This window comes from Muntiacus reevesi, chromosome 21 (assembly GCF_963930625.1).
Source record: "Muntiacus reevesi chromosome 21, mMunRee1.1, whole genome shotgun sequence".
Lineage (NCBI taxonomy): Eukaryota > Metazoa > Chordata > Mammalia > Artiodactyla > Cervidae > Muntiacus > Muntiacus reevesi.
In genome coordinates this window covers 3,560,428-3,580,426 of record NC_089269.1, presented here as the reverse complement: position 1 = coordinate 3,580,426, position 19,999 = coordinate 3,560,428, and the positions used below count along the sequence as shown (strand labels likewise).

At 45.7% G+C, this 19,999-nt stretch overlaps 2 protein-coding genes across 2 annotated transcripts in view; one reads left to right on the top strand and one right to left on the bottom strand.

Annotated features, from left to right (window-relative positions):
• HHLA2 (HHLA2 member of B7 family) overlaps positions 1-1,666 on the top strand; it is a 148,475-nt gene extending 146,809 nt beyond the window's left edge. Inside the window, 2 exon segments of the mRNA XM_065913563.1 lie at positions 699-757; positions 1,619-1,666. Of these exon segments, the coding sequence (XP_065769635.1) occupies positions 699-757; positions 1,619-1,666 (107 nt within the window).
• Positions 1,667-4,412: 2,746 nt separating this feature from the next.
• MYH15 (myosin heavy chain 15) overlaps positions 4,413-19,999 on the bottom strand; it is a 144,754-nt gene continuing 129,167 nt past the window's right edge. The window contains exons 37-42 of the mRNA XM_065913562.1: positions 17,786-17,911; positions 15,498-15,668; positions 13,323-13,427; positions 7,512-7,607; positions 6,514-6,655; positions 4,413-4,550 (exon numbers count right to left, since the gene is read on the bottom strand). Of these exons, the coding sequence (XP_065769634.1) occupies positions 4,543-4,550; positions 6,514-6,655; positions 7,512-7,607; positions 13,323-13,427; positions 15,498-15,668; positions 17,786-17,911 (648 nt within the window). The 3' untranslated portion in view covers positions 4,413-4,542. The remainder of the gene's footprint in view (positions 4,551-6,513; positions 6,656-7,511; positions 7,608-13,322; positions 13,428-15,497; positions 15,669-17,785; positions 17,912-19,999) is intronic.

The window sequence follows — 19,999 nt, the reverse complement described above, 5'->3', positions numbered from 1 at the left end:
CAGCATCCCATGGCAGAGCGCAGGACGGATTCCGATTCTGGAGGAGCAGTCAGATGTCAGCAAAAACTGCATTAGGGTGTTGGCCACTTAGAAAAATAAAACAGAGTGTTCTGTAGTTTGTGGCCTGAAGCCTTCCATGAGAAGTGACATTATGGCCCTTTTCCTGTCCATCAACCACCTTGGCTCTTCCCCATGATTTACAGTCAGCAGGCATCAGGCCAACCATCTTAGAGAGCCAGGAGCCGCTGGCTTGCTTGAACTGCCTTTCTCCCTGTGTTGGAGCACCTGAATTTACTGCTGTGTGTTTCTGATGAAGTATTTCTACATTAAGGACATTTTTGATGCTGTTTGTTGGAAAAAGATACCAAGAGGGGAGTAACTAATGTGATGCTAATAGCATAATCATACTGAGGTGGGGCATCCCTGGGGACTCAGATGGTAAAGAATCTGCCTGCAATCGAGGAGACCTGGGTTTGATCCCTGGGTCGGGAAGATTCCCTGGAGAAGGGCATGGCAACCCACTCCAGTATTCTTGCCTGAGGAATTCCATGGACAGAGGAGCCTGGCGGGCTACAGCCCATGGGGTCACAAAGAGGTGGACACGCCTGAGCAACTGTTTGTTGTTACTGAGGTGGGGATAAGGGAGAATTGGGGTGTTGGTAAAGAGATGTCTTTTTAAGTTCTGTTTTTTCCTGTAGAAAGGCATCTACCTACTAATCCAAACTCTAGCAGTGCCAGTACTTCAGAAGAAAATGTGGTAAGGCATTTCCTTTATCAAACTATTTATAAGAATGCTATGGTAAAAAGCTAACTGAACTTTTGACTGATTCACACATTATCTTGCAGGACTTTTATAGAGAAAAAAAGCAGGAGGGATTTCAGGATAATAGAACAGGAGAAAAACACACTTAAGCTTCCACCGTCTATGATTAAGCAGGCTCTGGTCATTTAAATAAGTGCTTGCTCTTCTCATTTCCAACTGTTACTTGCAAAGATCTCAAATGGCATTGTGCACCAACACACCTACTCTTCTGATGAAACAGGGCCTTGCACGGAAGTGGAAGGAAATACAGATAAAGTAGAGAAAAGCAGACTACAGTCTCTGCCCAGACTCAGACTACTGACCTTCTACACTTTTCCAGACACTTCTAGGTTCCTTCAGAACTGATAATTCACTTATGAATTATAGCTTGCTTGTATACTTTTTTGCTGCACACCTTGTATTATTTATGACTTCCATTCATCATGATACATAACAGCAAAGAGTGGGATAAACTTGTTTTTCTACTTGTTAAAATCTCAGGAACATCTAGCAGGGAAATTAAAATTGATAAGATCCAACTTCGTAACTACTTATAACTGTCTCATGGATCTCTGATTACAGATGCAAACAGTAGCTTAAAGTTCCCCCCCTCCAAAAAACCGAACCACCACCACCATTAATATTAAAATGGTTATTCTGACATAAACAACAACTATTTTGAGTCCATGTTTCTTGGTTCTAGCCTCTTTCAGAACATCCACCCAATACATGAAGTGAAGACAGAAGTTCACAACACAACCCAACCCTCCGTAATATCCTATGAGCTCACCTCCCCTTTCTTCACTGTGATTCCAGCAATGGTTTGTCGAGACCTGCCAATTCTACCATTGCAAAAACCTATGATACTGGAAAGAGAATAGTCACATTCTCGCTTCAGAAACTAAGAGTCATTCTTGGGCCCCCCACCTGCATCAAGATTATAAATGCCTGGATACCAAGGATTCCAGTTCAGCTTGGATAAAAGAACTCTCTCATTCATTTACATTCCTGCTGCAACCAGCCCAGGAGGTTACAGTGAACTTTCCGCCAAGAACTCAGAAGAAACAAATCACTAAGAGATGATTCAAAATCTGATCAACTAATGATGGGTGAGTGGCAGAAGCAAAAATCATCTTAGTGAAAAGGTAAAAAACCACGGCCAAGAAGACAAAGCAATTGATATGCTAAAGTATTGTACTCTAGTTTTATATGAACGGTTAATATCAGCCTAATCTACTAGATTTAGTATGGTGAATCTTAGGGACCCAAAGAGTAAGAATGTCAGTGTCTCTAAGACAATCTAAGGTGCAAAAGGCCCTATCAACGCAAGAATTGACAACCCTGGGGTTGGGTTGTACTATCCAACACCAGGGTTTCATAGCTGAGTGACCCCGGTTATTGAGATAATTTAATTTAATCTTTGGCTCAGTTGTCATAATGTTAATCAGATTTCTAATAAACTTAAATTTTCATATACATTTTTATGCAAGGACAGAATGGATACCTCAGTTGATTGGATGATCTGTTCTCCTCAATTTTATTATCAATGTGTAAAAAAGGAAACCTAACTAGGACTTTTATGACAATTAAATTTTCTTCCCTGCTGGCTCAGCTGGTTAAGAATCTACCTGCAATGTGGGAGACCTGGGTTTGATCCCTGGGTTGGGAAGATCCCCTGGAGAAGGGAAAGGCTACCCACTCCAGTATTCTGGCCTGGAGAATTCCATGGACTCAGTTCATGGAGTCACAGTCAGTCAGACAGGGCTGAGCAACTTTCATTTTGGGCTTCCCTGGTAGCTCAGAGGTTTAAGCGTCTGCCTGCAATGCAGGAGACCTGGCTTCGATCCCTGGGTTGAGAAGATCCCCTGGAGAAAGAAATGGCAACCCACTCCAGTACTCTTGCCTGGAGAATCCCCATGGACGGAGGAGCCTGGTGGGCTACAGTCCATGGGGTCCCAAAGAGTCAGACATGACTGAGCGACTTCACTTTCACTTTATGGGAGAAAACCAACCTGGATTGTGTATTAATGCCGCTTGGTCCAGTGTTCTTTATCAGCTGGACTTATTTCACAGTCTCCTATTTTGCAGAGTTTTGTTGACCTCACATATTTGCTACAGTGTCGTGACCAGTGTTCATCAGAAACTGTAGAGTACTAAGGATATACAGAAAATCTTTAGAAAAGGACATAGGGCACTCAGTGAGGAGAACATGCTCAGAACAGTTCTCGTCTTACCGTGATGAGGGTGACCAATTTAAAGACCAAAGCCAACACATGGAGGATGGCAGGTAAGAAGGACCCTAGGTCTTTCAACACTGCTGAGCTTAGTCTGAGAGTCAGGCTGGACTGGAGAGGCAGACTGCTGAGAAGGGGAGAACAACGATTTGTGAGAGACATTCACCACCGTCCAACCGCGGGCAGCGGCGAAGACGTCTGCGCCCGGCGGCCCCCTCCACATCCAGAGCCGTCCCTGAGGTCGCTGCTGGTCAGATGTGCCGGCGTCAGGAAGGCGAGCTGGACACGGAGTGGGGATGACCTGGAATGTATCAGAACAAACTGGATCCCGCGCTGCCTCTTGGGGCCTCTAGAGTCTACGCTGGGAGTGACCTGCGGCCGTGGAGCCGCAGGCCTGCCTGGCGAGGACTCTGGCAGGAGCTGGGGCCCATCCCAGCCAGCTCGCCCTCTCAGCCTTGAGAAATATCTGCCAGCTATCACTGTGCCTGGGACCATACCCTGAGCTCATGAGCATGAAAACAAAGCCGCTGCTCCTTCACCTCTGACTCTCGAGTCGGGTGCATTTTCCTTTTGTGACCAACGGTAATTCAGAGCCACACAGAGAAGGGAATCTTAGGAAATGTACCTCCAGCTCAGCCACGCTGGTACGATACAGACAGCGCACCAGTTATCACTAAACTGAGCATCTTGTGCGGGAGGGCGCTTCACTGCCGCGCCAGCATGGGGCCCACATGGGCGTCAGGAGGGTTTTCCTGACAAAGTGCCGAACCATGACTACAGGTAAATGACTGTAGAAGACGGAGACGAGTCTGTTGTCCCTCGCCATCAGTGGCCAAAAATAGACCCATGGATGTAGAGATGAGGCAAGCAGAACTCCCCAGGGACCATAACATAGCTCATGTCTTCTAGGAGTATTACTTATTAAGATGCAATATGGACAAAGTATTTTTTAACATCAAAATTTAAAAGAGTCTTGTAATCTCATCTTTCATGGGAAATGTTTACTTGCATCTGAGGATCAAAAAATTCCCCACTACACTTGAAAGCAACAATATTCCCTTTTTATTATCATGTTCCCTGATCACCTTTTTAAAACTACTTTTGACGCAGCATATTTTTAAAAATGTTTCCCAAATGAGTGGATATATCAAAACAGAGACTTTAAATACAAGAACAAACTAGTGGTTACCAGTAGGGAGAAGGGGTTCCAGGGAAGGAAAGAGGATTAAAAGGTACAAACCACCAGGTACAAATGAATAAGACACAAGAATGCAACGTGCACCACGGAGAATATAGCTGGTATTTTATAGTCATTCTAACTGGAGTATAATCTACAAATATGGAAGCAGTATGTTATCACACTTGAAGCTAATGTACCATTGTAGAGCAACCATACATCAATCTAAAGGTGTATATTTCAAATGCGGCTTAAGTTTCTGGTCAGAAAACAGTACCTCCTTGTACTCTTCCAGCCTCTGTCCTTTATAAATGAGGACTGGTCATTCTTCATGGACCTGAAAAATAGAATATCAGCATGTTCTGTGAGATTCCTGTGACTTTCATCAGCGGGACAGACACCCCGCACGAAGCCCAGTGCTCCCCCAGCATAAGCAGGCCTCAGCCAACTCTTCATTAGCTTCAAAGGGAGGAAGGGAATTGAGGCAATTATCTGCATGAGAGAAAGCAGACCCCAGTAATTCACCGCAAGGGCGTGCTTGGTCACTCAATTTTCTGCCCGCCTTGCACTGCCAGTAAAGGCAGCACCCTCTGGAGAAGACCCCAGAACAGCGAGATGACATGCATCACCAATCCGCTCCCCAGACCTGACGCACGATTCTATCAGAAAACCTTTTCCTTTGGTTTATGACAGGGGAGAGATGTTCAGGCTCTCCTTCTGTGAATGGAAAACAATTAGTCATTGCATTGCCAAGGATGATTTTCCTATTCATCCCTGGCCTCTCAGAAGCAATTTCTGCTTCACTCATTTTATTCTTTGTTGGAAATAACTGTGACAAAGTTGAAAGCGTTACATCTGTTTCCGAGGCCCTCCGACCTCGCGCAGCTGAGTGCAATTGCAGTGTGTGCAAAGCATTTCCCTAAACAAACCCATCACAGGGGGCTGCTGGGCCGCTTCTGCACAGAAGACCCCAATCCCAGGCTGGAGCACTTTGCAGATTGAGGCCAGAGTTCAAACCACTTAGCTGGACCTCTCAGTATAGGCCTTCTCCCTGAGACTATTTGCTCATCAATAAGAAATTTCTAGAACCTGCAAAAGTCCATATGTTTCATATTTGAATCCAAATATATTCAAAACGACCAACTTTAGTCCCTTCTTCCAAAGAGATCCTTTGGCCTCCCGTAAGGTAGTATTTACTATTTGTTACCCTCTCTCCTTTTTTTTTTTGGAAGTTTACTAGTAATTGATTTTAAAACCTGAAATGGCGGTGCCTGTGCTAAGGGCTCTGTAGGCATTCTGTGGAGTCTATACAACCTCCTTGAATTTGATTCTCCTAAAGCCAGATCTCAGTGGACAACCGTTTCTGCTAACAGTCCCAGTGAGGAAGCTGAGCTCGCTGCCATAGTATGGCTGTTTTTGTCCCCCCACAAAATTCACATGTTGGATTCCTAACCCAAACAGTGATGGTTTTAGGAGCCAGGGCCTTTGTGAAGGGATTAGGTCATGAGGTTGTGTCTGCATGCCTGGGAGTAACATCCTTATGGAAAAAAGACCCCAGAGCGCGTCTTCCCTTCTTTCTACCACGTGAGGTTACAACGGGGAGAGGGTTGTCTACAACGAAGTAACTGCCACCCGATTCCAAATCTGCCAGCGCCACGACCCTGGACTTCGTGGCCTTCAGACCTGTGAGAAGTGTCTGCAGTTTTTAAGCCACTCCGTCTCTGGTGTGACATCTCTGAACAGACTGAGGTACTGGCCCTGCCAAGTTCTTTCCCAGGAAAATCAGGGCAGTGGCCCCTACTGTTGGAACAGAATTTTCATGGACACAGATGTAGACAGTTCCTTTCTCTGTTTTAGGAAGAAAACCAGAAAGCAAGACTCTTGCATTGGTTCTTCATGGCCTGCTCTTTAAACCTGTCCCCCTGGGATCTCCATATCGATGTGATGCTTGCCCACCATAGATAGAAGAGCTTGCTTAGAATTTCAAGCAGATCCATCTGTGCTTCTTTAATCACCTTTTCTCCTTGGACACCTGACTGTCCTACCCACATGAATCTAGGCCCGGGAGCTCAGAGCCTGCGCATTAACCTAGAATTAAGCAATCGAGAATACAGTGTGCACCCCACTCAAACGCTGACTGTCTCATCCTACCCAGACAAGCAGAGGTAATAAACATGGGGAGATTTTATCAGAAACTCTTTTTCAATGTTGTTTTTAAAAGCCTCTGAAGAAACAAAGTTCCATGTGATGACGTGAGCCTGAAACACCAGTGCTTTAAACGTCACGGCGGAACGGAGTACCTGCCGCGCCTTTCTCCCAAACTCTCGCCTTCATCTTGAGTTTATTGACTTGGCATTCGGCTGTCTCTGCTCTTTCCTTAGCTTCATTCAACTCGTGTTGCTGCTTCTTATACTTGGAAAGGTATTGACTAGCTTCTGCTTCCTATAAAAATAAAAAATGAAACAAAGAAATCCCTGAGCCTACAGAGTCATATTTTTTCTGCCCTGATGTGAGAAAGTTGAAAAGTGTGAGAAAGGAATCTAAACTTCTGAGTATTGAATGAAATATCATATTTTTGTATGATGTATATGGATTCAGACTTCCTAGCAGGCACCAGATCCATTTTATAACATTTTTTCCCCCGGAAATTGAGAACATAGTCGGCACTTTCCACCAACTGGGTGTAGTCCAGCTTTCACAGATTTGCTATGTGACAGATTAACCATAATTTGTTTTGTAATCAATTTAACATCCTATTCAGGGTAGAGGGGGTTTGTCTTTACTGTTATAAGGCTTCTCTTATAACAGGCTCCTCTGTCCATGGGATTTCCCAGGCAAGAACACTGGAGTGGATAGTCATTTCCTGCTCCAGGGGATCTTCCCCACTCAGAGTTAGAACCCACGTCTCCTGCACTGACGTCTCCTGGATTCGTTCCCACTGAGCCACATGAGAAGCCCCACAGGATGATTACCCAACCAAAATTTTCTATCTCTACATGACACCATGCTCCTATTTGCCTCATATCGTGCAATGCATATGTTTGGGTGTAAGCAAAGGTCAAGGGAGAGAGCTTTGGCTCCCTGAAGGAAAAAGTTGCACAAATTTTAACTATAGGTGATAATTCTAGCATACACATTAAAAAAAAAAAAAAAAAAAAAACAGCAGAGAATGAGCAAACTTTAAGCTGAGCTGGTCCTGTCTGACAAGCTGCTTGTTTAGCTCAGGGCCACATATCTCCATTAATCAAATGTAAATGGCTAGTAAATCCATGAGGCTGCAACTGCCTCAGGTACTTACCACTGCCTCGATTTGCTGCTTGTAACTTTGTACTTTCAGCTGAAGATTATCCATCAGAGTCTGCATCCTGCTCATATTTTTCTTATCTTCCTCTACCTGCAAAGTACAGGTTTGTATGTGAAGGTGATTTGAAGGATCCAGCAGTTTGCATTGGGTGTAGCCTCACATGAGGAAATGAGAGTAAGGAAAATTTATTAAAGACCATATGTAGAGCCATGATTTGAAAAATGAGTTTAACTCTACTCATCCCAAGTTCCAAGAAATTAATAAACACAGCTCAGAGTAAGGACAGTCATTTCTCCTGATCCACCACAGAACTCCCAGCCTTTGTTAAAATGGAAGTTAAAGCCACGAGTTTCAAATTTGGTCTTCAGCCTTCCCAGTCCAGCCAAACCACACCTGCCTGTAGTTTCTCAGGGCCCACCTGCAGCCCACCCCCACCCCCCCCATCCAACCAATTCTTTTGTTGAACCTTCTAACTGACCCTTGGCTTTAGGTGATGGAACTATAAGAAAGACTAAGTTTACTGGAATTGTGGTGTGGGCATTAGCAGAGATAGGAAAATTCCATAAGCTATCAGTTCAGTTCAGTTCAGTCGCTCAGTCGTGTCCGACTCTTTGCGACCCCATGAACCGCAGCACGCCAGGCCTCCCTGTCCATCACCAACTCCCGGAGTTTAGTCAAACTCATGTCCGTCGAGCTGGTGATGCCATCCAGCCATCTCATCCTCTGTCGTCCCCTTCTCCTCCTGCCCCCAATCCCTCCCAGCATCAGGGCCTTTTCCAATGGGTCAGCTCCTCGCATGAGGTGGCCAAAGTACTGGAGTTTCAGCTTCAGCATCAGTCCTTCCCGTGAACACCCAGGACTGATCTCCTCTAGGATGGGCTGGCGGGATCTCCTTGCATTCCAAGGGGCCCTGTTCTGTGTGTTCTTACTGCTTCCATAGAAATCCAGGCTTGGGCTGGAAAAAGGAAACCCACTGAGACAGTGTTTCTCAACCATCCTCTGTGATGTTCTGGGTATTCTGAGGAGGAAGGAGGGAAGAGACAGACATGCAGGAAGGCTCTGCATGCCACCCACTTTACCACCCCCTTTTAACTAGAGTACTTCCACTTTGGAGCTGTTGCAGTGCCCTGAAGAGAGTATGTAAACGGACTGACGGCTGAGATGAATGATTTAACGAAGACAAAGCCCTGCTGCTCAAACACCTTTGCTAGCGTCCTCTCACTTACTCCGTCAAGTATCAACTTTTCTGGTGCCGTTCACGGTTTCCCCACTTATCTCCCTCAGCCCTCCACAAACACCCTTCACGCCAACCAGGCTCATCTCCTATGCCCCCATAGGCCTCCTGCCTGTTCCCTACAGCTGGGTTTAATGTTTATCCCCCGGAACACAGCACAGAGGCAGCAGACAGAAATGCTCAGTTTCCTTGAAAGAGACCTGTTTGCTTATCTTCGTAGCTGCGGCCTGAGGGGGCAGTCTTCTAATCTAACACACATCTCCAGAGACCAGGGAGGCTGGTGGCACCATCTCACACTCTGTCCTCCTCACTCTAGGTTTCTGGCGTCTCCTGGAAAGGGGCACATGTTGAGGTGTATTGGCATACTTTAACAGCTCCTGCCTGAGCGTCTGGCCTCCAGTCAGCCCTGCATCTAAGTACTGACTGGGATCCTCCCCTTTGCAATATTATAGACAGTTTTTGAACACTCAACTAAGAGCCCTAAGAACAAAGAAGGTTGCTTGGACAGTCACAAAGATTTCAGAAACAACTAACAGCTAGGGTAGATTGAACAATAAAGATCTTCTCTTACATGAGACTATTCATTTAAGATTGGGAGAGTTGTTTCGTCTAATGCATAAAAAACAACACAGATCAAAAGTTGAAGAAACAAAGTAATATGCTCCAAATGAAATAAGATAAAACCCCAGAAAAGGATAAGGGTAGATGATTTACTGATAAAAGGTTCAAAATAATGGTCATGAATCTGCTCACTCACCAAGCTCAAGAGAACGATGCATGAACAAAGTGAAAATTTCAACAAAAAGAAAATATTAATATAAAAAAGTACCAAGCAGAAATCACAGAGATAAATATCTGAACAAAAATTCCAATATAGGCATTCAACAGTAGACTAGATGAAGCAGAAGAAAGGCTCAGCAAACTTCAAGACAAGGCAGTGGAATTCATCCCATAAAAGTAGGGGGGGAAGAAAAATGAGTAAAGACAGCTTAAAGGACTTATGGAATAACATCAAGTGGACCAGCATTTACATCACAAGAGTCTCAGAAGGAGAAGAGAGAAAGAGGCAGAAAAGTAAATTTTTAGGATACAAAATCATACAAAAATAAGTTGTGTTTCTGTACACTAACACAAACTGTCAGAAATTAAGAAAACAACCCCATTTATAATTGCATCAAAAAGAATAAAATACTTAGGACTACATTTAACCAAGGAGGGAAGGTGAAAAGCTTGTACACTGAATGCTATGTGTGTGGCGACCCAGGGATGAAAGAGCAGGTAACCAAGGAGGGTCTTGGAATGCAGGAATGGAAAAACCAGACCTCTATCGTCCTGCCCACCCCCATGTTGTAGCTATTAATGGAAGCAGTATAACTTGTCTCCCCTCCTACCCCTAGGGAGGAGGTATCTGCCTTACTCTTCCCCCCTCCCAGTATACGTGCCTCATCCACTCAGCAAATGAGCCACAAGACCCCATCCCACTCCTTGGACCCTGGGTATAAGAGTGGACTAAGGACCCGGTTCCACGTCACTTTTCCCTCGAGCTGGCCCATGGCTCCAACGGCATCTCCCACGCTAATAAGCTTTGTTTCCCTCTCATTCTGTCTCACGTCTGGAAACCCGTTTCTAACCTGAGCCCTGAACACAGCAATCCAGCACTGATGAACGAAACTGAAGAAGACACCAATCAGCAGAAAGCTATTCTGTGCTTGTGGTTTGGAAGAATTAGTGTTAAAATGTCCATACTACCCTAAATCTGCAAAGTCAATGCAATCAAATAGAATGGAACCACAAAAGGCCCTGGAGAGTCAAAGTGATCTTGGGGAAGAAGAACGAAGTGGAAGGCATCTTGCTTTCTGATGTCAAACATATTACAAAGGTATAGTCACTGAAACAGTATGTACTGGAATAAAAACAGACATGTAGATCAACTGGGCAGAATAAAGAGCCCAGATACACTCATATATACATGGCCAATTAATGCAAAGGAGCCAGAATATATCATGGGGAAAAGACAGCAAGTTCTTCAATGAGGGGTGTTGGGAAAACTGGACAACGGCATGCAAAAAAGGAAATTCGACCACTATCTTATACCATCCATAAAAGTGAACTCACAATGGGGATAAGAACTTGAATCTAAGACCTGCAATCGTAAGACTCCTGGAAGACAGGACAGAAGGTAAGTTCTGTAACATTTTTTGGTCTTGATGAATTTTTGTGACACCAAAAGCAAAGGCAATAGAAGTGTAAATAAATCAGTGAGGCTTTCTCTGCCTCAGGCCGCTTGCTCTCCCTTGATCTTTCCCAGGTGTTACCTCCCATCAATCTCTCATACTTCTGACTCCACCCTGTCATCTGGTTCCTGAAGAGCCCACTTGAGACCAATTTTTTTTTTCTCATCCCTAGAAATGAAGATGCTTTGCCCATATTTAGATTAGTAAGGATCAAGTAACGCCTACACACAGGTCCCTGATGTAGGAGGCAGGCAACAGTAAAGCCGGGCAGGTAGCTAGGGGCTGGTGGGGGGGAAACCGTCTTTACCGTCTGTAAATAATACAGGCTTCTCATCCTATGTCCTGCTTCAGAGCATACAGTTCTAGACACTGCAGACAGGAAAACAGGATGAATTTCCAAATGCCAGAGGGACACATGAGGGGAGATAAATTCTCAGTGGGGGGGCTGGCCATAAAACTCCTGTGGACGGAGTGACACTTGGCTCTCTCTTCCAATGCAGTATGATTTTCCAAGAGGGTTTGTTCCTAGGAAAGAAAAACCCTCTTATATCCCTTTCAAAACGGCGTTTTATAATGGCATCTATGATGTCCTATCACAAAACACCCTGCCCCACAGACCTGGTGCCTAGCTTGATGTTAAAGGAGGGCAGAGTGAATTGATTCAACATCTGCCTTGAATATTTCAAAACCAGGTACTGATATCAAGGAATATGGAGGGCTCTGTAATGCCGCTTTAAAGTGACAGGGTCTAGCCTGTTATCCTCTAATAAAAGGTACTCAATAGGTGTTACCTGAGTTGATGGCAGAAAATCATTGCATAATTGAATAGATACACTCTAGGCATCGTGCAGACACTTAGAAGAAATTAAGAAATACACTTCCATGCTAGTACAAAGGGAAGACGCACATTATTGCTATAAAGAAACGAAGATAAAAACACAATAGAATGAGATTGTATTCCTTGGGACAATGAAAACTGAAGAAAGTATAGCTTTAGTGCATTGTTTTATAATGAACCTGTTTACAGAAGAGAACTGTAAGAATAATCCATAGGAAAATAAAAAGAAAAAAGCAGACATAATTAACAAGCAGCATTTCGCTTCCTCATGTTTCCTTATCCTTGCTCAAAAGAAGCGTAAAATAGCACATCTTTCACATTTCCCAGGCGTTTACTTCCTCCGCCACATGTACCATGGGCGCAGGCCCCAGGGGTTTCCATTATAATACCTAGCATGGTCTAAAGAAGTGTCAGACTAATTCGCCTTAGGAAAGAACCACTTACTCAGCAAAGAAGAACTGTACAAATAGCTCATTTCATCTTAATTAGCCCAAGATGGTGCTTCTGAAGCACTCTGCTGTCTTAGCAACACTATCCTTCCTACCGCAACTAAAGAACACTTTGATATCTCTGACACCAACCCAGCCTCGGGGGCCACCGTCAGGACTGGCAGATCTCGCATTGAGTGCTAAGCTGCTGTAAAGTGGGCACCTAGGGTGAGTTTGCCTTTTCACTGGAACAAGCTATCTTCTGTGGCAGAGAGGGCTAGAGAGTAACCACTGGCATCTGTGTTTAACTGAAACACACACATCTGCTCTGTGCCAGGAAGGTGCTGGGCCCAGAGGAGTGAGCAAGACATACACTATCATGGGATATGTGGTTTTCTCTGTTTGAAGAAAAGGTAAGACAAGCTGGAAAATGAAAACACAAGTGAAGGAGCAGATTGCTGCTCTGGCAATGCATTAGTTATTGGTAACAAGTTTGCCCACTTCTTTTCAATTATTTGCTTAGACATGAAAACAGTCAGAAAGCTGCAGGGGGCCTCTCAGCATTTGCTGTGTTTCCACCCGGCACCAACACCAGATAGAGTCCTCGGTGGCCTGGAGTGTTTGTGAGACCAGAAAACGAGGGTGGAAATGTCCCCTGCTCCGATTTAACTAGCGCCCCATGCAACCTGCTGGCTGAATCGCCACCCCAGGCTCTGCCAGTCACTTCATTTACACATTGTTCTCACTCAACCTCTCACAGGAAGGCATCTTTCCCAAAGTGCTGCAGACATTACGTGAGAAAAAACAAGAGAAAAAACAAGGAGAGTATAAATAGCTCTTCGCTTCTAGTTGCAACTTGGCACTCACATTGTGCTTCCCAAGAGCTCTAAAGAGGGACCAGCCCAAGCCAGTAATAGCAGGGGAGCTCTGGAAGGGCATGATGTCTCCTGCTGAGGGCGGGGAACGACGAGGAGAACTAGCGGAGACCCAGGGGTGGTTTCAGGCTTGAAGGAGCACATCCGGCTGAGGCAGGATGCAGCCAGGCAAGCAGGCAGCGGCTTCCCGGAGTACCTGATGGGTCAGCTCCCTGACGCACCGCTCAAGCCTGTGGGCTCCCCTCTGGGCCTCCGAGTTACGCCGGACTTCACTCTCCAGTTCAGCCTCCAGTTCACGAACCTGCAAGCAAACCATGGTCTCAGACGACAGGTGGACGGCCAGCAAGCCAGGAGAGCACTGCAGTGGCCAGCTGACAGCATCACTTGGAACAGAGTGACACCATCAAGGGAAGATGTGTTTACTCTGGTTCCCGGAACGGTGGAAAAGAGCAAGCTCTCTGGGAAAACTGCCTCGCCAAGTGAGCTGGTCAAACTAGGTGAGCTCATAAAGGGACTGTTCAGACTCTGAAGGATGTGAAAGGCTAATGCATGCAGAGATGATAAGTATCCCCCCTTGGATTACAGAAGTACATACACATGTGCGTGTTAGAAGGTACATAAGTCTATGCAGAGAATAGCTATATGTAGCTCTCTTTAAGGATTCAGTCAACAGACTGCCTCATCTTTCTCCATGTTCAGCTCTGACTCTAAAGAAACCAGACCCTGAGTCTACGTCACACACATGTAACCCACAGCCCTGCTCGGTGGGAGGGCTGTGGTATAGATGAGCAGTCGGCCTGCAGCCTTATAGAATCACAGGATCAACGTTAACATAACATTCATTCAATGAATATGATGCGTCCTATGCACCAGGGGTACAGCAGGGGACAAACACAAAAATCTCTCCCCTCTATAAGCATCCACTCTAATGAATGAAACACACCGAGCAAAGTAAAACACAGATTGCGTTAGACGGTGCCGAGTGGAATGGAGAGAAAGAGCAGGACGTGGGGTAGGGGGTGGACAGGGAAGGGTGTCTTTCATCCGATTTTGCAACGAAACCAACTAAACAAGGTCCATTCAGAAGGCCTAACTTTCATCTCTCTATTTTCCTCCTATGCATAGTGGCTTTTACTCAGTTCATTCAGTCACTCAGTCGTGTCCGACTCTTTGTGACCCCATGGACTGCAGCACGCCAGGCCTCCCTGTCCATCACCAGCTCCCAGAGTTTACTCAGACTCATGTACATAGAGTTGGTGATGCCATCCAACCATCTCATCCTCTGTCGTCCCCTTCTCCTCCCGCCTTCAATCTGTCCCAGCATCACGGTCTTTGCAGATGAGTCAGATATTCACACCACGTGGCCAAAGTACTTGAGTTCCAGCTTTAGCATCAGTCCTTCCAATGAATATTCAAGACTGATTTCCTTTAGGGTGGACTGGCTGGATCTCCTTGCAGTACAAGGGACTAGTGGCTTTTATTAGTCTTCATTTTATCCCGACACCAATTCTTTTTGAAAATAGAGGCAGATGTGTACACGTCTTCATATTTTCCCTCTTTCTTGCACAGAAGGTTATATACTCTCCACATTCCCTGTGCCTTTATCATCACTGTACTACCAGGCATGATCTCCAGGACATTACAAAGCTCTTCCTCAGTCCTTTTTAATCAGTATGATGATACCATAAATGTGTATTGGTATTCCATTATATAGATATACCATAAATGTGCAACGGCAATACTTTCTCAGAGGCCCTTCTGAGGCATGAAAACCGCAGTTAAATATTCTTTCCACCCTTATAGCATCTGTTGCATGACCTGATGTCACTGAAATTGATTCAGTAATTTTAAAAATCCTATTTTCAAGATAGGTCTTTCTAGTCTTCCTATCTTGAAGCTCCCTGAAGGCAGGTGCTACATCAATTCTGTCAGTCCTCAGTACATCTGCACTGATGTCTTTCTGGTCCTCGATTCACTTGTTTCTCTCTGCTTTCTCTGGCTGTTAGGATACGGGCCTTCTCCACAGAGCAGATAATGGGAGCAAAGGCAGGGAAGCAAGACAGAGAGAGAATGTTTGGAAACAGTGGGTCCCTGGCTGTGGGGAGCCTAGTGCTGCGGCGGGTGAAGCTGGGGGAGATCCACTCTACTAAGCAGGAAGGCAGGCTTCACCCACTCCAGGAAGAGTCCTGTTTAGTGGCCCACAGTCAAGAAGAATGAATGAATTTGCTGAGATCTGACACTCTCGGAGGGCTGCAAGTGCTGCAAGCCAAAGTGAAGAGGGAGGCAGGACTACCTGATCTGATATCCCAGGACGGTAAGGCCTTGAACTGGGAGTTGTCAAGACCCCACGATTACACAGGCAAACCCCTACCCTGGACTCTAGCTTCTGGATTTGCTTTCTGTTCCCCATTACGGCCGTCTGCTCCGCGTCGTCCAGCCTCTCCTGTAAGTCCTTAATGGTCTGCTCCATGTTCTTCCTCATCCTCTCCAAGTGGGCGTTGGTATCCTGCTCCTTCTTCAGTGCCTCTGACATGTTTGCTACCTAGAAAGGAAGGCAAGGGACTGAGATAATCTGGCGGCCAACAGAGCTGAACGTTTCTGTCCCTGTCTTCAGTTCCTGATGTGACTGAAGGCCAGGCCTCACCTCTGTACCTCATCTCTTCCCACCATGCTCTCCCTAACCTCCGTGGCCCTCGAGCTTGGTAACCATAAGGCAATCAGGATAAGAGCAGCCACTGGAGGTCAGGGTGACGGGTGGTGGAAACAGGCCAGAGACGAAACACCACGTGAACGTTATTACACAACATCTGTATTCAAAGAAAGAGGCCCAACTGAGGGGAGAGTTTTTAACGGAGTGAAGCGCCAGGACGTGTCCTACGGCAGCACGCACCAGGAAACGTGTGGAGCGCCTGGGAGAGCCTTTTCCACGCCTCACTTCTGTAATTCTGTGACTTGCAACTGCAAACAAGTTTAGGCTCTAGGAATCTGGCAGCAACTGATGCTCTTGGTGCCAATAATCTGGCATAAGGATGGTTAATTCTTGCAAAGCCTGCTCTCGGCTTTGACTGTGTATACAAGGGCTTGGTGTCTGCTGCCATTATTAAGAACTGTTTCATGAATCTCTCAGTGCCTTTAATGTAAGGACACTGCCCTCTCAGCCAAAGTTTCTCTATCAGGTTACCGACCATCTGCATAATTTAAGTGTGAGACGTCTGTGCAGATGGTGAGGGCAAAGAATGAATAATGGCGGTAACTCTGGGTTTTGCTATGTGGGGCTGGAGCTCAGAGCTGAACTACTGGAGAATTAAGGCAGGGGAAGAGGTAGTGAGTTCATTTTTCAACATTGTCAAGAAGATCTTTTAAAGGTGAAGTTATGCAGATAGAGTCTTCCTAACGTGTGACTGCATAAATTTACCAAGCAGGAGCAAAAAGCTCTTTTTCTCCCCCTTCTATGTAGATTTTCATAAATGTTTGAAATGAGCATATTATTTTTTCCCTGGCCAAACACTTTCAAGCTTTCTCACAACCTCTTTTCCATCAGAAAGCAGAGTGTCTGCATTGATACAAAGTGGCTGAGTGCTAGGCATGCTTTCCCCATTCTTATGGATTCTACAGTGACCGAGAGCTAGGATTTGGTGCAAGAGTTTTACCTACCCAAGTGCTTGATGATTCAGACAGATACAGACATGTTTCCCCCTTCTTTTGAATTTTAAAATGACTAATGTAATACCTAACTGAATATCTTGTCTCTTTGGTCCCCATATACTATTTAGCAGGAGGATCAGCTTTCGTTCTCAGGGCAAGCTCTGGGATGCTGCATGTGTTTCTGCATCCGATGTGCTATACAGAAGCACCTGATGGGGAAGCGGTGAGCGGAGGGTGAAATCAAGTCCAGGCTCTGCTCAGCAGGCGCTGGGCCCTGCAAGGCTGGGACTTTGACACACAGCCTTTTCTCCCCCCTCCCTTCTTCCATGGCCTTTTTTTTTTTTTTTTAATGAGCACTGTCATCTGTTCGTCATGCCTCCTGGGGGAAATCTGCATCTATCTGAGTGGGTGTCCAGAGGGCATCCCTTTCAGTGCCCACAAAGGTACTGTCAAGGCTGGCAGTCAACCCTGATCTTGGTCTCATTCAGGAAAAGTACACCTATCAACAACTCTAAACTTGCAGATAAGGAAGGGACACCAATCCTGAAGGCCTTCCTCACCAACCCGATTCTGTTACTGAAGCAGCAGTATGGGCTGTAAAAAAAAAATAAGTGAAATAAGCGTTCTTGCCAGATCATCTTCATGAAGCCATTACAGGCCCCAGGAAAAACAGCTATGGGTAAGGAAACATAAGAAGAATTGTTTCTAGACACTAGATATATTGATTCACCAGTGGAAAGTGGTTTAACTCTTTTAAAAAGTCTCTTGCTTTCATAAGATTTTGCTTATGGCAATTCAGCTGCTGCTTTTCATTGTGTGGTTTGGGTGGAAGGGAGGAGTCAATTGGCCTAATTTCCAAAATGGGGGCAGAGAGGCAGAGGGGTCCGTTAACATCCCCCGCTGGCTATATGGAGAATCGATGGAATCCTTTCTGGCTGCAGCTTGGCCCCTGCCCTTGGCTACTGCTCCTGTCAGCTCCGGAAGACAGGAGCGAGCAGGCAGTCAGGGACCCACCTCGGTGGCTGCCTTCTTGGCCTTCTCTTCTGCATTCTGACACCCCTGCATCGCCTGCTCAGCTTCCTTCTGCATCCTGGCCATATCCACCTCCAGTTTCTTCTTCTGGCTGAGGAGACTTGTGTTCTAAGGAAAAGCAGCATCTCATTAGGCAAGCTGAGGTCAGTGGTGAAACGCAAGCTGGTCTGTTCAGGACAAGCAATGCGAGGGGCTCTGGCCAGGAGGGCGTTTTCCTCTAGTCCACCATCCTCAGTGAAGCAGTGCTTCCAGGGCCGGGAGACCACATTAGACTGGGTGCACGGGCTTTCATCTACGCAAGGTCCACTACTGGAGAGATGGCAGCCCGAATCCAAAAGAAGCGGTGGATCCAGACAACCTACGAGTTCCAAACACGTGTTTGGTTTTCCCCTTGTGGAGGAGTATGTTTTTCTGCCTTTTGCTCTTTGATGTGGGAAGAAGCAAGTGTCCCAGAGTAGAAGTGAGGGTCAAAAGCAGACATCTGGAGAGCAGGAGTCTGGGAAATAAAAATGAGCTTCCTGCATGCTGCTCTAGGGGGAAAAATCTTCCTCATCATCGACCTCCATCTCTATCAATTCTGCGCTGATAGAGGGGGTGGGAAAAGCAATCTGATGGGCCTCAGGCCTGGCCCTTAGAGAGCTCCATCCCACGGGAGGGTTCCTTGTGTCCTTGGCTGGCGCTGCCCTAATTTCCTTCCTGGATGTGACACTAGAAACTGAACCTACTTTTTGGTCTGTGTTTGTAGCACAGCCTTTCTGAGGGTGTGAAAGCTTAGCAGAGAGAATGTATTTAAAAGGCATAGCCGTCCTATTTTTAATTTCTCTTGTTTGTTCACTTTTCCTCTGGCTAGTACCTCTCTCAGTGGCAAGATTAAACCTTGGAAACAGAAAGAGAGACATTCCAGCCTCACAGATTCCGTCCTGCTTCCTCAATAGCGGCAAGCATCTTTGTCAAGGTTGCTATCCGCCGCCCTCATCGAGAGCCAGGCTCTAGGTGCCCAGGGACTCCTACGGCCTGGGGTGTCGCCCGGGGGATGGAGGTGAGGGCATTTCCTGGAGTTTGTCAGGATGCTCACTGCACAAAACTCCAGAGAAACCCTTTGTAAAGAAAGGAACAAGTGTAAATCTTGATTCATTTATATACAGAATCACTTAAAATCCACCAGGGAGTTCATGGTTAAAGTATTGTCAAGCTAAATGATTGGTTCTGTTTGGGAAGAAGAGGGTGAGGGAGGGCTGTGCAGAGGGCAAGCTAGACGGTCACAGCTCAGGTTTGAGAAAGGACACATGTAATCAGACAGGGATAACTTTGGCCTTATATGTCTGGTCTAGGTTAGAGGTCTCTAAAATGCTCACTATACATCAATCAGAAGATAGCTGGTGTTCCCGGAATTGCAAGGGGTCCTGCTTGGCCAAGGGAGAGGGGTCCTTGTGAGCCACAGATCACCTAGGTCAGAGCTGCACCAAGGGCAGCTTCTGGACTGGCAGCATCACCTGAAAACTCGCTTGATTCCTCCTATGGCAGAGATTCTGCAGTGGGTCTGGGGTGAGGCCTGAGAATGTACATTTTTGTGTTATTTGCTCTTATACACATAAAGTTTCAGAAGCCTGCTCTGGAGATCAAGTCTCTGTGGCCTAATTCTCTTTTTTTCCCAGATCTAGCTCCTCCTCTCGGTCTGCTTTTGCTCTGGTTGATGTCCTCATCTCTCTCTAGGCTAGAGGTTTATCATCATATGGAGATCCACTGGTGCATCATCAGTTATAGCCATGCATGGCAAATGATTTGTTACCAATAGCTATTAAGTACTACAGATACTGAATGGCTTACTTTTTTTAAAAAAATAGTATAATTAATATTTCTTTTTTTTCATTTATTTTTATTAGTTGACTTACTTTTTAAAAATTCAATATTCTACTTTATAACACTTCTACTCATTTTATTTATTTAAGCTTTCCTGAGAAAGAAAATACTGAAGTGAGTTAGCCTGTCGGGAATTATGCACAGCCTATGGCCTGTTTTATACACGTGGTATCCTAACAGGATCGTGTCATGCACATGGACGCAGACTCAGACTGTCGGCACAAACTCAACGCGATGCCTTCCAGCGGGTGCATCTTTGGCTTATACTCCTCTTATCCGGTGTTTCTCAGTTACAGTGGGCGTTCCGGGAGGGGAATCCTTTGTGATAGCGGATTA